The following is a 13438-nucleotide window of genomic DNA, read 5'->3' on the forward strand; positions in this document are numbered from 1 at the left end:
GTTGGCCTTCCTAGAGCTGAAGCTTGACATCTTTCATCATTTCTGGGATATTCTCAGATATTTTGTCTTCAGAGTCTTCAATTATTATTATCTCCTTGCCTCTCCTCCATTCCTTCTGGAACTTGAGTTATATATTTATTATCCTCTATGTTACATAAGCCATTTTTTAATATTTCCCTTTTCCTTCTCTCTCTGTGCTGCATTCTGGATAATTTCTTTATATCTACCTTCTAGTTATTTACCTCATTTTGTCAAATCTGTTAAGTCTATATTGATTTTTCATTTCAATTATTAAATTTTTCATTTTTAGAAATTTTATTTTTTGGAAATTTCCTTGATCATTTTTGATAATGCCCTTCTACTTACTCATAGTTTTAATAGCTCTTGAGTATACTGAATGTATTTTGTGTTCTTTGCTGGTATTTCCAATCCCTAAAACCTTTACCAGATCCCATTCTATGTTTTCTTCTAGATTCTTGGTGCCTTCTTTGTGTGCTTTGTAATTTTGTGACTGCTAGTTCCTGGCACTTTATCTATGGAGAATTACTTGAAGCCTGGATTGAAGATGAATTTCTGCAGAAAGAATTTGCATTTGATTCTACCAGGGCCCTGGAGGACTTGTCAACCCTGGTGTCAGTTTAAACTGAAATCTCTACTTAACTTTTCAGGAACCTGCTTAGGATGAATTCTGGCTGCAAAAGCACGCGAAGACCAGTCTGTGGTTACAAATTCTTAGGAGTCATTTCTCTTTACTTTCAATGCCAGCGCTTGAGGTGACAGTTTTGCTTACTGCCCTTTGAGGGGTGCAGGGATAGGAGAGTAGTCCTGGATATTGCTGTATTGTTTTCCTTTACACCAAAGGTGAGCCCTTGGGGTCTCAGCTTCATGTGTTGGGGACGTGGTCTCCTATTATACTCCCCATATTAAACCATTCTGGGCTTTTGCCCTCCTTTCACCTTCTTCAGACCTGTGAAAACTAAGTTCATGATTCCTGAGGTTCCTCTAATATTTTCAGATAAAGCTGGCGTCAGAGTTCTCATTACTTCTCTGAGTTCCTGCTTCACCGTAGATTTCAATCCTTAAGCAGTCCTTAATCCTTTAGTAGTTCCTTATTTCATTTTAAGAGATTAGTTATATTTTATTCCTCATTTGTGTTTGTTTTCTGCAGGAAGCTCAGTTTAAGCATCTTTGCCTGTTTGGTGTCTCTAATTCTGTACTTGGTGCTTTGGGCTGTGAAGAGGTAGAATTCCATTACTTCCTTAGCTTTCATTTTTGTTTTTTGTTTTCCAGTTCTTCAGGAGATGTTGCGTAACCACTCCTTTGTGGGCTGTGTGAATCCTCAGTGGGCCTTGGCACAGCATCAGACCAAGTTATACCTTCTCAACACCACCAAACTTAGGTAAGTCAGTGAGTGCGTGAAAAAGCAGAGTGACTGGAAGAATGGTCCTGGGAGCACAGTCTCAAAAAGTGAGGGAGAGCAGCATGAGGTCTTAAGAAAGGCACAGGCTTTGCAGTCAGACAGATGTAGTCTCAAATCCACGTTCAACCATTTCCCTTTTATAAAAACATAGACAAGTTACTTTCCTAAACTGTGTCTCAGATTTCTGATATTACTATTTCCAGGGGTGTGTGTGTGTGTGTGTGTGTGTGTGTTTGTAAGAAATAACCTGAGATACCTAGTCTTTGATAGGTGCTCAATTCTCAATAAATGTTGACTGTGACCCAGATGTTGAGAGCTTGGTGTTCTTGGAGAATTCCAGTATCTGCTATGTGTGTTAGGTACTGTGGGGGATGCAAGAGAAAGACCTTTTGTCATTTTCCCTCCTAGCTTTGGGAATGTAGCAAAATCTTAACTGTAGCTAGCAAACAAGCCAGTGGGTTGGTTGACACAGAAAGGGTGACCCTGGCAGTGCCATATGCCTAGTACATGGCTGGCCACATTTCTTTTAATTGCTTCTGGGGATCTTGGTGGATGAGCTCCCGTTGAGCCTTGAGCCTGTACTGATACTTGTTAGTGAAGAGGTAATATACATGGGAGGATGCTGCCACCTTGCATCTACTAGGTATCAATCACTCTGCTGTGAGAGACTTTTCTCTCTAAGCCCTGCTGTGGTTTCAGAGTGCTTTTTGACCCTGAGAGTGGGGGAGCCACCATCCATTTCTTGGATGGGACATGAAATAGAAATCTATTTACTATTACCTAGAATTGCCCCAGTCCAGAAGCTTCCTGTTGGCACACATACCTCCTTGTATGGATTCAGAACCCATTCATCCTAGGCTTAGACACCCTTTTGGTGCAGCTCTGTTCAAATTTCATGTCTGCTTTGGGAATCCTTGGACTTATACAGTGAACCATCACTTATTTGTTGAGAATTCTGCTCCCCTTGTCTTTTTCGGCATGACTCCCACAACTCCCAGTCACAGTTGTGTTCAGGTTTTCATCTCACAGATACAAATCCCCACCAGTTGCAGAATTGCAGCTGTTGATAAATGTGAATGATTTCCCAGTCAGTGAGAGGGTTAAAAAAAAAATAGGGAGAGAACCGAGTTCAGAGTTTGATATCTAGATTCAACTCCTTTTTTGGCACTTTACTAACATGGGACAAGTTAGCTACTTACTGGGTGCTCAGATGCTTTGTCTACTTTGATTGATTATGAAGTCTTTAAGCAAGACCTGTATGGTTCAGTTTAAGAACTATGAATACATGGCTGGGTGTGGTGGCTCAAGCCAGTAATTCCAGCACTTTGGGTGGCTGAGGTGGGAAGATTGCTTGAGCCCAGGAATTAAGCCGAGCCTGGGCAATATAATGAGCCCTCACCTTCTTTCCCCAAAAGAAAAAAATAATTAGCTGGGCATGGTGGCATGTGCCTATAATCCCAGCCACTCGGAAGGCTAAGGCAGAAGGATCGCCTGAGCCCAGGGGGGTCCAGGCTGCAGTGAGCCATGATTATGCCACTGCACTCCAGCCTGGGTAACAGAATGAGACTCTGACTCAACAACAACAAAAAACTATTAATGTAACATTTCTTCCAATTATGTGCTTTTGTAAATAATTCAATATATTATATATTTCACAACTGCTCTCAGATTGTTACCAGCCAGTGAATGCATCATCCTAAACTATGTATCAGTGTAGTGTAACCTGCCTGATGTCCACTTTTGGTTATCTAGGAAGACTCCCTGACTTCCCTAAACATTTCATATACTTTTTAATGTTGAGTTGTAAAAAAGTGATTTATAGGATTCTTTGTAAGTGGGGGAAAGGTAAACAACCAAAAACCTCTAAATTTCACATCAGGGTATCAGAAATCTTTTTTTTTGTTTGTTTTTGTTTTTTTGTTTTTTTTTGAGTTGGAGTCTCACTGTCACCCAGACTGGAGTGCAGTGGCACGCTCCCGGCCACTGCAGCCTCGACCTGCTGGACTCCAGCGATCCTTCTGCCTCAGCCTTCCAAGGAGCTGGAACTACAGGCGCGCACTACCATGCCCGGCTAATTTTTTTGATTTATTGTAGAGATGAGGTCTCACCAAGTTGCCCAGGCAGGTCTCGAACCCATGGGCTCAGGCAGTTCACTCACCTCAGCCTCTGAAAGCGCTGGATTACAGGCTGAGCCACCAAGCCCGGCCAGAAATCTTTTTACAGTACCAGACAGTTAGGGCCAGAGCATGGGTGATAGCAAGCTAGACTTAGTCTCAGTGCTTGGACCTAGTAACAGTGGAGGCTGGCCACTCAGAGCCATGGTTGGAATTCCAGTCTGTGGAGGAGTAAGAGCTTGTGTTAGTAAGAGATTGTGTTAGATCATCTCTGTCCTGTCCATATTTCAGGGATTACTTCTCCCATTGTGTCCCTGCTGCTTGGCTCTCATGCATGGATTCAGCTTTTCTTTAAAGTCACTTCATTTTTATTTTCAGTGAAGAACTGTTCTACCAGATACTCATTTATGATTTTGCCAATTTTGGTGTTCTAAAGTTATCGGTAAGTTTATTTTCTCACTTCTGAAGCTTCAATCACTGATTATCTCTGAAAATAGTAGCTCTGCACAAGTATCTTCCTTGTAGTGTATTAAGTTTTTCTAAATATGCTTAGGACAGTTTCTGTATTATATGATCTGCATGTGGAGGTATCCTTAATTGCAATAAAGTTTTATATTTTTCACCCAAATAGTCATTTTGTAGCCAACTTAGACAAATGTTTATTATTATAGAAGTTAATACATCTACTTAAGAAAACTTGGAAAGAAAAATAGAAGTAAACATTCTCGAAAGCCATGGCCCAAATACAACCTGGACTAACAATTTTACCTCATTTCTTCAATTTTACTTCATTTCTTCCAAGACTTTTTCAGTGTCTAATTTTGATTTAGATTTAAAATCATACTATGTGGTTTCATATCTTCTTTTTTTCATTTGACATATTCTGCAAAAACCTTACTGGGATTTTGGTTGGGACTGTGTTGAATCTATAGATCAATTTGGAGAGAAAAATCTTGTATTAGATTAATTCCTTGGTATTCACATTTTAAAAATGCTCTTATGTCATTGTTTAAAAAATTTCTACTTCCAACTGTGTATTGCTAGTATAGAGAAATACATGTAATGTTTGTACATTGATGTATCTTGCAACCTTGCTAAACTCACTTATTAGTTCTAGTTTTTTTTTGTAGATTCTACCACATTTTCTGCATAGATGATCATGTCACCTTGGAATAAAGAAAGTTTTACTTCTTCCTTCCGATCTAGATGCCTTTTATTTCTTTCTCTTGACTGATTGCACTGACTAGAACCTCCAGTACAATGTTGACTAGAAGTAGTTAAGAATGGAAATTCTCTATTCCTGGTCTTAGGGAGAAAGGGATTCAGGCTTTCATTATTAAATATGCTGTTTTTTGTAGATTCTTTTCTATTCCTTGTTTGCTTAGAGATTTTAGTTAGGAATGGTTGTTGAATTTTTTTCAAATGCTTCTTTTGCATCTCCCGAGAGAGTTATATGGTGTATTTTTTTTGTAGTTTGCTAATATGGTGAATTACATTGATTTTCATGTTAAACCAATCTTGCCTTCCTGGGATGAACTCTGTTGGTCATGATATATAGTCTTTTATATATTATGGGATGTGACTTGCTAAAATTTTTATTGTAATTTTTACACATATGTTCATGAATGTTACTCTAGCTTGTAGTTTTCTTTTAGTGTCTTTGTGTGGTTTTGGTGTCAAGGTAAAATAATGCTGGCCTCATAGAATGAGTTGGTAAGTATCCCCTCCTTTTGCATTTTCTGAAACAGAGTTTGTATAGAATTGGTGTTAGAATTAATCCTTAATATTTGGTAGAATTTACCGGTGAAGTCATTTTGGCCTGGAGATTTCTTCATGGGAAGGTTTTTAACTACAAATTCAGTTTCTTTAATAGAGATAGAGCTACTCAGATTCTGTTTCTTCTTGGGTGATCTTTTTTTATTTGAAGAAATGAGTCCATTTAATCTAAGTTTTAAAATGTATTGGCATACAGTTTATAATATTTCATATTCTTTTAATAGTACAGATTTGTGGTGATGTAACCTCTCTCATTCCTAATATTGGTAATTTAGGGCATCTCTTTTTATCAGTCTGCTATAGGTTTATCAATTTTATTGATCTTCTTAAAGAAGTGACTTAGTTTCATAGATTTTTCTTGTTTTTGTTTCTGTTTCATTGATATCTGTTCTGATCTTTGTGTCCTTTCTTTAACTTATTTTGGTTTGTATTGTTTCCCATTTCTCAATGCAGAAGCTGAGGTCAATGATTAGAGACCTTTCTTCTTTTCTACTATTTGTGTTAAGTGCTATGTATTTCCCAAGTACTGCTTTAGCAGCCTCCCACAGATTTTGATGTTTTCATTTTTATTCAGTTTGAAATACTTTCCAATTTCCCTTTTGATTTCTGCTTTAACATAGTTGTTTAGAACCAAGTTATTTAGTTTTCAATCTCTTGAGAATTTTCCAAAGATCTGTTACTGATTTCTAATTTAATTCAATTTTGGACAAAGAACACACTTGACCTTCTTCTTTTTTCCACTTATTGAGATTTGTTTTTTGGCCCAGAATATTCTCTATGTTGGTAAATGTTCCATGTATAGTTGAAAAGAATTTGTATTCTCATCTTAAGTAAAATGTTCTATAAATGTCAAGTATATCAAGTTAATAGTGATGCTCAAATCTTCTATGTCCTTACTGATTTCCTATCTACTTGTTCTGTCAATTATTGAGAAAGGGGTATTGAAATCTTCAGCTATAATTGCGATTGTTTCTCTGTGCAGTTCTCTTAGTTTCTTCCTTCATATATTTTAAAGCTCTGCTGTTGGGTGCATAAACATTTAGGATATGTTATGCCCTTTTGAATGACTCTCCTAGTGTGAAAAAATAACAATGTACTGTGGGTTTATAACATGTAAAAGTATGAATAACAACATCATCAGAGGGGGAGAAATAAAAGATAACTTGAGCATCTTACTTTTAACCATAGCTTTCACACTTCTCCCTCATCAGATGATCTACCTGCAATGTCATTTGATTTAACTGATTCTCCATCCCCTCGCTTTAGTTATGGGTGAGGCATTAGAAAGAAATGATCTGCCTGCTGATTTTTAGAAATATGAGAGTTGAGTCCTTAAGGCTGCACAGCAGGAGAGGACTTCCCATGGCCTCACCCTTCCCATCTGTTCAGCAGATTTTTTGTCTGTCGCATGAAATGGCTGTTGAGGAAGAAGGGTTTTGTTGTGGATTGTTCAGGCGTTGCCTTTGGGGGAAATGGGTAATGGACATTTGTGGCTTCTCACCTGCTGTTCTGACCATGGCTTTGTGGCTATTCTGATAGGGGTTGTGTAGGAATTCAGGCCTCATTTGGATGCCCCATTAATGCTTGCTCCTGAATGTTCTTCTGCTTCTTCCTAGGAGCCAGCACCACTTTTCGACCTTGCCATGCTTGCCTTAGATAGTCCTGAGAGTGGTTGGACAGAGGAAGATGGTCCCAAAGAAGGACTTGCTGAATACATTGTTGAGTTTCTGAAGAAGAAGGCTGAGATGCTTGCAGACTATTTCTCTTTGGAAATTGATGAGGTGTGACAGCCATTTTTATACCTCTTTGTACTCTTCAGATAAAAGCAAAGTTCCAAGATCAGGACTGGGCCTCCCCTCAAAAGCAGCATGTGACACATATGACATCCACGCCATTCCCCATCTGCATTTCTAGATGACACAGCTTTACTGTTATCCCCTCATGCCCACTCCTGCCCCCAGGGTGAAGGACCCAGACATGAGGGAGAGCTACATCCCTGCAGGCCACAGTGAGATTATGCTACTTGTTCCCATTTCCTCCTCTTCTTGGATCTTTGGGGCTTTCCATCTTGATATGTTACTCGGTTGGTGAGCAGATCCAAAGAAAAGGCTGTCCTGCTACCTGTCAGGGCAAAAAGCTTTTTTCAAGTGCTTAAGCTTCTCTGCCTCCAAGGCCCAGCCTAGTCAAGTACCTAGTTGCCCCTAGGGCCAGACATGAGGACAAGGCCTGGGGAAGCAGCGGAGAAATTAAGTTTGCTTGAGCTTTATGAAAACGGTATTTCGTGACCTCCTGCCCCGGCCTTTTTTCCCACAAGCAGGAAGGGAAGCTGACTGGACTACCCCTTCTCATCGACAACTATGTGCCCCCTTTGGAGGGACTGCCTGTCTTCATTCTTCGACTGGCCACTGAAGTAAGTGAGCAAGCCAGTACTGTGCAGGTGGGTGCCGGGGGAAGGGCGCGTGTGACCGCCCTTTCATCTGAAATTAGAAGATGACGAGAGTAAAACAGCTGAAGACCTCCTCTCATCGCCACCAATATGCGTCCTTAGCGGTATTTAGCAGTCCATTTTAGCTTTAAAGCCTAAAATCACATTTAGATTTTTTAGCTTTAAGTAGTCTGCAATCTCCATTTAGAAATGAAGATGTGTATAAAGCATAACTTGAGGCACTGAATTCTTTGGCCCAGGTGAACTGGGATGAAGAAAAGGAGTGTTTTGAAAGCCTCAGTAAAGAATGTGCTATGTTTTACTCCATTCGGAAGCAGTACATCTCTGAGGAATCGACCCTCTCAGGCCAGCAGGTAGGCCAGCAGGTACTGTGGTGATGCACATTGGCACCCCAGGACTGGGACACACCCTCACACAACCTTTAGGAGATGAAACGTGCCCATCTCTAAAATACTGGGGTTTTGTTGTACATAAGAAGGTTCAAACACAATGATTAGCTTTTATTCCTTCTGCAGAAATTGTCACATATAAATCACAAGCTATCACAGTGAGAAATGGGAGGGTGAGTTAGATATCCCAGGCTGGAGGGTCCCTATCTCCCACTGTTACCCTGAAGTATGTAGCCAAGTCCTGAGATATTTGGGTCAGTCTCCCCAGTCTCTCTCACCTTTCGCCTTACTCTACATATGACCACTCCCTTGCCAGGAAAACAGTGCTCTGTAACTCCTCTTAAAGGTCAACTTTGACACAAAAAGGGCTTAGATTGCTATTATTTCATTGTCACTTTTCCCAGATGACAGTGTTTTTCAAATCAATATATATTTCAAGGGAAGGGAGAGCTGAAATAGTCTAAGAAGCAAAGGAAAGTCCACTGTAATACACAGCGATCCCAATGACTGCTTTCAGTTGTCCTCAGAGGTGAAGCAGTATGCTGCAGTTTCACAGATGAGGAGGCTGAAGGACAGTGGGCATGTTTGAAGATTCCAGGTCTGTAGATGTTAGAGCCAAGATTCAGTCTGAGTTCCTGTTGGCCAAAGCCCCTCGGGAGTTTCTCACTCCTGTGAAGGCAGGGCAGCACAGTTACCAAATTGTGCAGAGTAGCTCACTTGATTGGAAAAACTTACCTCAAGGTAAGGAAGGACAGAAAACAAATACGGCTTAGAAGTCGGAGAACAACCGTGAGGCAAAATAACCCTCATTATATTTTCATCCCTTCCCTATGGATTGGTAAACAGGGTTGCTTTGAGACTCCCAAGTGACTTAATTACTTTCTACTGTTGCCATCCATACATTAGTCAGGATCTGACATTATCATAGATCTTGCTACAATAAAACCATTTTCTCCCTGACTGGAAACAAATGCTTCCTAGGAGACAGTCCTACAAGAGCAGTGGCTTCTTTTAGCCTTAAAAGACCTCTTGTGTTTAGGCCTGTGGGATCCCTGAGAGGCTGGCCCACAGAATCTACTTTACAAGCACTAGATAATACAACCTATGTGCCAACAAGATGTTCCAGGCCCAGGAAACATTTCATCAGCCAGGAAGTCAGGATATATTGGGCTGCAAATAGGGAGGCTTCTGACATCTAATATGTTTTCCAGAATGAAGTTCCTGGCTCCACTCCAAACTCCTGGAAGTGGACTGTGGAACACATTGTCTACAAAGCCTTCCGCTCACACCTTCTACCTCCTAAACATTTCACAGAAGATGGAAATATCCTGCAGCTTGCTAACCTGCCTGATTTATACAAAGTCTTTGAAAGATGTTAAATATGGTCGTTTATGGACTCTGAGATGTGTTGTTCTTTCTGTGTATTCCGATGTTGCTAGTACTTAAGATTTAAGACTCGCATTTGCAGTCTTACAAGCAGCATTCCCTCATGACTGGTAGGTGATTATAAATAGATCGTCAGATGTGTCCTAATGTGATTTCTTATTTAATTTCATTATGTGTATGTTGTGTCAGTTCAGATGCCTTTTAAAAGAGGTCCTGAACATGCCAGAGGTTCTGCTGACATTGATTATGGAGAAAGATTGAATTTAATAATCTATTAGTATTTTCAAAAATTAAAGCTAATTACTTTTAAGGAAAAAACTTGCAGGAAGAAAATAGTCCTTATCCCATCTATAACAAGTATGAATTTTTAAGTTAGCCCACTTGTTCATGGCTGTGAATATTACTAGCATAAGATAAAGAAGTTTCTAGGTATTCTTGTTTGAAGGACGATAGAAAAATACACTTAATCTACAAGTGCCAAAATTAGCTACTTTCATGTTAGCCTGCATTAATAGAAATGGAGCATTCAGTTCAGAATGGAAGAATGCCTATGGTTTTTAAAGTAAAATCCAGATTTCACCTTAAATGAAAATGAAGACAGTTCAGTGGAAAAGAACAGAATACGCTCATCTCATGAAGAAATGGAGCCACTTCATGAGGAAAAGACCGGGGCAACAGAATGGAAGAGACACTTGCCATGCCACAAAAACAGGCGAGACCAGTTTGACCAATTAGAACTCCAGAGATAGACCAGGGCACCCTAGAAGTGAGCTGCCATGTTCCCAGGAGGGCACAGGCTGAGTGATCTTGAGTGGGGAGGAAGAAGGGTTCTCTCTGCCTCAAGAGCTGGGCCACACAGTGTGTTGGTTCCAGCAGGGGGTTCCAAGCTAAACCTGGATTTAGAACACCCTCCTGTCAACCCCCAACCACACAACTGTTGTTACCATTGGAACATTTAAAAGCCAGGCGCAGGGGCTTACACCTTTAATCCTACCTCCTACCACTTTGGGAGGCTGAGGCGAGAGGATGAGAGGATTGCCTGAGCCCAGGGGTTCGAGACCAGCATGGGCAACATGACGAGACCTTGTCTCTATGTAAATCAAAAAATTAGCTGGGCATGGTGGCTCATGCCTGTAGTTCTAGCTACTTGGAAGGCTGAAGCGGAAGGATCGCCTGAACCCAGCAGGTCGAGGCTGCGGTGGTTGTGAGCGTGCCACTGCACTCCCCTGGGCGACAGAGTGAAACTCCAACTCAAAATTACAGGAAATCATCCTAATTCAGGAGATTGGTATCCATACTTTTAGAATGAAGGCTAATTAAAGGAGGAACAATTATTAGAGATTTTATTCACTTTTGTGTAAACTTTTTCAAGTTTATTTTTATTATCTTATGTGCCTTGAGTCATTAGACTTTCCCCAAATATATTTTTTTGTGTAAACACTGTAAAGATACAGTAATCACTTCCATAAAACCACCTTGGTTCTGGCAGCAAAAGAAAATCACAAATCCTGCAAAGTGGCTGCACTCAGTGATTTTTAAAAAACAAAAGAAAAAACAAACCTATTGAATTGGGTACTTCAAAAGATGAAACTAGGTTTTTAAAAGAAAAAGTTCTATATTCCAGATTATTTTTCCTTAAGGAGACAAAGATGAGGGACATATTTGGCATGATCTGTTGTAAAAGCTTCTGTAACAAAATGAATATGTCAGTAGCCAGTTGTGGTTGGCAAAAGGGTGTGTTTAATAGACTCTTCAGGCAGATTTCCCACCTGCCTACCCTGCCCTGCCCTTCCCTCCCTCTCCGGACTTGTTTGAGGTTTCACTCCACAAAAAAGCAGCAGATGAAATACTTTACAAGGTACAGCACAGTTGATATTGAAGAATAAGGACCCTACTCTTAGTTTAAGAGTATGAGACCTTGGACTTCCCCTACCCCATGCAATAAAGCAAGTTGTATATACACTTCCCATATTTTTTCTAACATTTTCTTATATAAATTTAAATATCTTACAAAAAAGGGCTTTTCCCTCCAAACATACAAATTTGAGTGAAACATAGATTCCCCATCCATGAACTTGTTTCTTCACTAAAATATAAATGCTATCTGATATTAAGGGTAAATGTCTTTTGACCACTGGAGATCACTGAAGTCTGAATTGCACCATGGAGAAGGCACTTGTGTTTTCGGAGGTCTCCAGCAAGTATCTCAGTGAGCACTCATAGAACTGCTGTCCTCCAGAACTTGTGCCAAGGCCTCCGAGTGCCCAGTCACTGAGGCAGCTGGGGAAAATATTGAGTAAACGTGATTCTAAAGTTACGGAAATAAAAAGTAAAAACATCATGGGCTGGTTCTTAGTCTAGAATCAAACTACAACAAAATCCAAAGTGTTCATTCATGAAGATTCAGACCTGCTTCATTCTCTCATAAATTATAAAATACAAAGGTGGCGGCTGTTTTAATGACAAAACTGAAACAGTACTGAAAGGGCTTTGTGTCTGTGGACAAGAAGTCACTCCCTTCTGGGCAGGTCCCCAAGGAGCATCAGCCAGGCTGAGCGTGTTCTCTGTCCTATTGCTGGGCCAGAAGCGCTGTCCTGTTGGCCTTCATCTTCTCCAGCCGCTTGGCCAGGTGGCTGTTGGTCATCTCCATCTCCTCAATCTTGTCCAGTGCTGTTCGTAGCTGGAGATAGGGAGAGTGCAGTCACTTCACCCGGTCAGAAACAATACCTAATGCCTCTTTATTTTCAACTTTCTGGGAAACGAAAGCACTGCTCATTGTGATAGCCTTGCACAGGATCCCACAGCCCAATTTTTTTCTGTCAGCTAGAGATGTTAAATGATGATACTGAGGATTATTTATTTAAGTCGCAGAAGGAACATATGGAAGTTGGAGAAATAGACCTGATCTGAAAAAAATAACTGTCTAATAACTGACCAAAACATAAAGGTACATAAAGGTAAATGGCAGTCACTTGGCAGGTCAAAAACCAACACGAATGAGCAAGTACTCCCACTGCTACTTCCTTCAGACCTGTCCCAGTATTACATTTCTTAGACAGCTAAAGATTTATTTCTAAAGGATTTTTTCTTTTTATGAATGTATGTATTCTCCAAGAAGCATATCGAAACAAGTACCTCTCGTTGTAGCTTCCGTTTTTCTGCTTTCAGTTCATCTTCAACTTTCTCTGCATTCTCAGCAGCCATTTTATATCTCAGCACCTGTCCCTCAAGCCGGCTAATCTATAAATAGGAGAACATGAGTCTCTGGTAATACACACTAAAAAATCATCGTTTTTTGGTAGCCAATATGGAAATACAATGTCATATAAATTTCAAGTAATCTAACACTAACAAGTCCCCTTAGGGTGAATCATAGATCCTCTCAGAACTCAACTGCTATTTATAAATCCAGAAGTGTCCCCAGAGAGGATTACAGCTGCAGAATCATAGGCCAATTTCCCGTGTTAAATTTTATGATGACCATAATGTTTAAGGGCCAAAATAACATCATAGGAAGAGACTGAATGGAAAAGTTTTTAGACTTTTTGAAATGTATGCTAAAGGAACTTTGTTATAAACTGTGATCTTGAAGTCTCTTGAAATACCTACAAAAAACGGTGACAGTTATATGTTCTTAAAGAAAACAGAAGGCTGAAATCCCCGCCAGGTACTCTCTTGCTGGCTTTTCTGTTTTTTTGTCAGAGTATCACTCTGTCACCCACCACGCTGGAGGGTAGTAGCATGCTCACGGCCAACACAGCCTTGACCTGCTGGGCTCAGTTGATCCTTCAGCCTCAGCCTCCCAAGTAGCTGGAACTAAAGGTGCACACTACCACGCCCAGCTAATTTTTTGATTTATTGTAGAGATGAGGGCTCACCAAGTTGCCCAGGTTGGTCTTGAACACGT

General features: G+C 40.3%; 2 protein-coding genes across 14 annotated transcripts in view; one reads left to right on the forward strand and one right to left on the reverse strand.

Annotated features, from left to right (window-relative positions):
• MLH1 (mutL homolog 1) overlaps positions 1-13438 on the forward strand; it is a 75780-nt gene that overhangs the window by 52248 nt on the left and 10094 nt on the right. For 5 of the 7 annotated variants that reach the window (XM_021714049.1, XM_008061263.2, XM_021714046.1 and 2 more), the window contains 6 exons: positions 1291-1399; positions 3913-3976; positions 6927-7091; positions 7628-7720; positions 7996-8109; positions 9357-10303. In XM_021714049.1, coding sequence (XP_021569724.1) covers positions 1291-1399; positions 3913-3976; positions 6927-7091; positions 7628-7720; positions 7996-8109; positions 9357-9524 — 713 coding nt within the window. In that variant the 3' untranslated portion in view covers positions 9525-10303. Of the gene's footprint in view, positions 1-1290; positions 1400-3912; positions 3977-6926; positions 7092-7627; positions 7721-7995; positions 8110-9356; positions 10304-13438 lie in introns of those variants that run through there. The other 2 variants (XM_021714047.1, XM_021714045.1) reach the window with 2 other exon arrangements.
• The window catches only part of LRRFIP2 (LRR binding FLII interacting protein 2), a 129592-nt gene continuing 127036 nt past the window's right edge, over positions 10883-13438 (reverse strand). For 3 of the 7 annotated variants that reach the window (XM_021714054.1, XM_021714053.1, XM_021714051.1), the window contains 2 exons: positions 12667-12771; positions 11249-12211 (listed from right to left, as the gene is read on the reverse strand). In XM_021714054.1, the coding sequence (XP_021569729.1) occupies positions 12101-12211; positions 12667-12771 (216 nt within the window). In that variant the 3' untranslated portion in view covers positions 11249-12100. Of the gene's footprint in view, positions 12212-12666; positions 12772-13438 lie in introns of all 7 variants that reach the window. The other 4 variants (XM_008061264.2, XM_021714052.1, XM_008061265.2 and 1 more) reach the window with 2 other exon arrangements.

The sequence above is a fragment of the Carlito syrichta genome, unplaced genomic scaffold (genome assembly GCF_000164805.1).
Source record: "Carlito syrichta isolate Samal-C Ts95f unplaced genomic scaffold, Tarsius_syrichta-2.0.1 Scaffold305170, whole genome shotgun sequence".
NCBI classification, from domain to species: domain Eukaryota; kingdom Metazoa; phylum Chordata; class Mammalia; order Primates; family Tarsiidae; genus Carlito; species Carlito syrichta.